Here is a 3,950-nt window from a genome sequence, read left to right as displayed (position 1 = left end):
AAAAAGGCGAAAATGCTCACAATCAGGATTTTTTGTTACAGAAGTCAAACACTAGTTCAGTAGGTTTCAGTTACAGAACTAAAACTAGGTTATATTCCATCAACGCAAATTCAACGGATAATCAGCATAATATGGTCTGAAAATTCAAACTTGTTACCACTGACTAAGCTAACTGCAGGTCATAGTGAACTGGATGCAGAGTAAGTTCCGTACCTACGTGTTTTTAGTGTTAAGCTGTACGTTACAATGGAGAAGAGAATATACTGTGGAGAACATAATTTATTCATAAGTACGTACGTAGGAACGTTAGCTTAAAGCAAGTTTGTACAGTGTTGAGTTCAAGAACATTATTATGAGCGCCAACCACAACAAAACTGTTACTTTGAAGACAGCGGTGCAATGACGAGATATTTTAATTTAATAGGTTTATTATTCTAAGCTGTTCAGCGTTTTTCAGCCAGTTCTTTAGTTTAGTTTACAGAATGCTCCATGAAAATCATTAATTTATTTGTTTGATTTACACGACTTCAAAAGTCAGTTACATAAATCAGAGAAGTAAATTTCTTACAAAGGAAACTTAAAAATAAAGAAAATCGAGAAACAAAAAAAAGATAACACAAAAAAAAATAGAAACAACATAAAACTCTACAATAACTAAGTAACAATTAGGTAAATACTATTTAATTTAGACATTAACATTCCTTGCAAAGAAAACTTAAAATTAGAAATATAATAAACATGAAATAAAACTTTAGAATAACCAAGTAACGATTAAATGGTATAACTTTCGCAAAATTTTAGACACAAAGACATTATGTGGGTAAATTTGTCCTCAAAAAGATCGCAGTCCGGCTTGGCTTCCACAAGCTTATTTATTGTGTTCAACACACGCGGTACGGGAGACGCAACACGGGCTGCGGTCCGACATGAAGGCACGTCCAGCAGATGATGCTTTCTGCAGCGGAGGTAATTATTCGGTGTGTACAGTCGAACCAGCTCATTATGGATATCAGATGCATCGATCAGATCATGTAATACATTCGCATTTTGCACAATTATTTTGTGTCTAGTATTAATTGAAGATAAATAACTCCTAATCACTTTTTAAAACCTACAGATTGGTAGATAAGTAGTCCATCGGGGCCCAGTGATCAGTTCAAGGCTTGTATCGAACTTTACCGGTCTCTGGGCATTTGCACTCGTTACTGAAGGCGTCCACTAATACGAATTTAATTTTAAATGAACCTCCTTGGTCCCGGAAATGCCCAAAAGATATTTTCATCCCACCATCTCGGAAAGGGTATTTTTACTCTTTGATATCTGAGCGCAAAAGCCGGGCTTTTGCGCTCAGATATCAAAGAGTAAAAAAAGCCCATTTTATCCTCTAGAGCGGCAAAGTGATTTGAATTTAGAACGTCATGTGGACTGAGTTTGTGAATTCGGCTGTGTTCCGAAATTAAACTCAGTATACTGCCTAGTGTTAATGACCTCACGAATCAATGCCTTATTGTACGGAGTGCTACGGTGATACAAGTTGACGTAATGTCCTGAGCACTAGCTTCGGAACACAGCCCGTCATCAACATTTTTGAATTCAGAAAACCTTGGTACTTTTTTTCTTAATTTGCGTTGCGCGCGCAAATTTCTTTTTACGTCATATTGTTTAAAAGTGAAAACATATTCAAATATTAAAATGAGTGATTTTAGTGACGACGACGACATATATTTGACGCCGACAGAATTGATCGAAACTGTAAATAATGTACAGATGACCTTTCTCCCTCAACAATCACGCGAGAAGTATTTGAAACAATATGAAATGTTCAATACATGGCGAATAGCTAAAGGTGCCAAAACATTTTCAGAAAACGTTTTGCTTGCATATTTTGTTGAATTATATAAGATGAGGAAATCTAGCACACTATGGAGTACTTACTCAATGCTAAAAGCAACGATTAAGATGAAAAAAGATATTAATATCGAAACATATACTAAGTTACTGGCATTTTTAAAAAGAGCCTCATCTGGTCATCAACCAAAAAAATCGAAAGTTTTCACAGCATCCGAAATAGAAAAGTTTGTTAACAATGCACCAGATTCCATGTATTTGGCGGCAAAAGTAAGTGTACATTCAGTAGGTATTATTATTAATGTAGTTGGCATAAGCATGCATGCATATTAATGTAATTAATTTTCATTATCTACTACTTAAATACTCTATTCTTTACAGGTTGTTCTTATTATTGGCATAAACGGAGCATGTAGAACAAATGAACTAACACTGCTTAATGTCACAAATATTGAGAAACATTCGGATGAATTGTTATTGATACACTTAACGAATACAAAGACCAAAAGAGACCGCAACTTCGTCATTCGCAAGGAGTGCGCAGCGATTGTAGAGAAATACAAAGCTTTACGCCCTCTTAACACTCCAACCAATCGATTTTTTCTACAATATCGCAACGGAAAGTGTGTTCGACAGCCTATGGGTTCTAATAAAATTGGCAGTATCCCACGAGAAATAGCGACATTTCTCGAACTCCCAGAACCTCAACTGTACACGGGTCATTGTTTCCGACGAACTTCAGCCACACTTTTGGCCGATTCAGGAGCTGATCTTCTGTCTCTTAAGCGTCATGGAGGCTGGAAGTCTAATGCGGTAGTAGAAGGATATATAGAGGATTCTATCGAAAATAAGTCTAAAATATGTAAAGGCATCGTGGGAGCCATTACACTGAACAAGCCTTTGTCAGATCCTTGGACTGGCCCTTCCACATCAACAATGAGCCGGTACGAAACATCTAGCCTTCGCCCTCTCTCGCCAACATTTACGCCAAAGGAATCTAATGAATCTGTAGAAATATTAAGTGATACAGATAACTTACCAAAAAACAATAATAATAATACACAAGTCTCTACCACCAACATTACAGTACCGAACAAAAACAAAAATATTACACTCCACATAACTAACTGTAACAACGTTACATTCAATTTTTCTTAATTTCTAATCATCATTTGTTAAGATTAATAAATTAGCCTGTAGTATAATGTAGTAGTTAATACCCAAACTAAAATTAAATTATATTGATTGCAAACGTATTTTTATTCCTTCTTCTTCTCGTAGTTTTCACTGCTGGAGGTGAGCCGTCTACTCATTATATATTTTTTTGCATTTAGTCATTTCCTCGATGAGGTGGGATGAAAAGTTACGTGTTGCACTCGAGTGCAAAGATTTTTCACCTTGTGCTCATTTGATTCCCTCGCTATCGCTCAGGATTCTAATTTTTGAAACACTCGCTACGCTCGTGTTTCAAATTTAGAATCCTTCGCTTGCTCGGTCATCAAAATTGAGCCCGCGGTTAAAAAGCAACTTTGCACTCTTGTATAACAAATAACTATTTCTCAAAGTTGGATGGACTGCAGATTACCTACCGACGAATAAGTATACCTAGTTAAGTTAAGTGTACTCACAACCATGGAATTTAACCTAATATAATAAATTTTAACTTAAGCATTTTCCAACATAAAACTTCAGTATCCACATTCAATACCCGTCATTTTACCGGACATTAATTTCGGAAAATGTAATTACACACAGCGAACGAACAAGCGTTAAGCAAGATAACACGTGACTGATGGCCGCCCTAATTATAAATCATTATTAAACATTAACTAACACGCACGCATTATTCTATACCAGACATTAATTAACCTCTTACAAGAGCGGCTATATTGTATGGAGCATGTATCGACACGGGCCATTGGCACAGATGGTGCATAATCTGAATCCAAATCCGTATAGAGGGCAGTGGACACCGGGGCGCGCCGGCCCGTCCCAGTAACAGACCTCCCGTCCGAGACATTTGCATAGAAATTAGCCGACCAACCGACCGACCGACATTTCACACAGAATAAATAACCCCGCCACGCTACATCTTTACAGGC

General features: G+C 36.9%; 1 protein-coding gene across 1 annotated transcript; it reads left to right on the top strand.

Moving 5' to 3' along the window:
- The first annotated feature begins 1,906 nt into the window (after positions 1 to 1,906).
- Positions 1,907 to 3,100, top strand: LOC124633829. Its single transcript, XM_047169189.1, has 2 exons — positions 1,907 to 2,118; positions 2,230 to 3,100. Exons 1-2 carry the CDS (start codon positions 1,939 to 1,941, stop codon positions 3,004 to 3,006), a joined length of 957 nt encoding a protein of 318 aa, XP_047025145.1. The 5' UTR covers positions 1,907 to 1,938; the 3' UTR covers positions 3,007 to 3,100.
- The last annotated feature ends 850 nt before the right edge of the window (positions 3,101 to 3,950 follow it).

Source organism: Helicoverpa zea, chromosome 10 (assembly GCF_022581195.2).
Source record: "Helicoverpa zea isolate HzStark_Cry1AcR chromosome 10, ilHelZeax1.1, whole genome shotgun sequence".
NCBI lineage: Eukaryota > Metazoa > Arthropoda > Insecta > Lepidoptera > Noctuidae > Helicoverpa > Helicoverpa zea.
Note: the sequence above shows the minus strand (reverse complement) of the source record. Positions and strands in the feature narration are given on the sequence as shown.

What these genes read in the sequence shown, in the direction of transcription:
- LOC124633829 (XM_047169189.1), top strand. Translation starts at nt 1,939, where the DNA reads ATGCTAAAAGCAACGATTAAGATGAAAAAAGATATTAATATCGAAACA. An exon ending in CCATGTATTTGGCGGCAAAA is followed by an intron (nt 2,119 to 2,229) that starts GTAAGTGTACAT and finishes TATTCTTTACAG; the next exon opens with GTTGTTCTTATTATTGGCAT.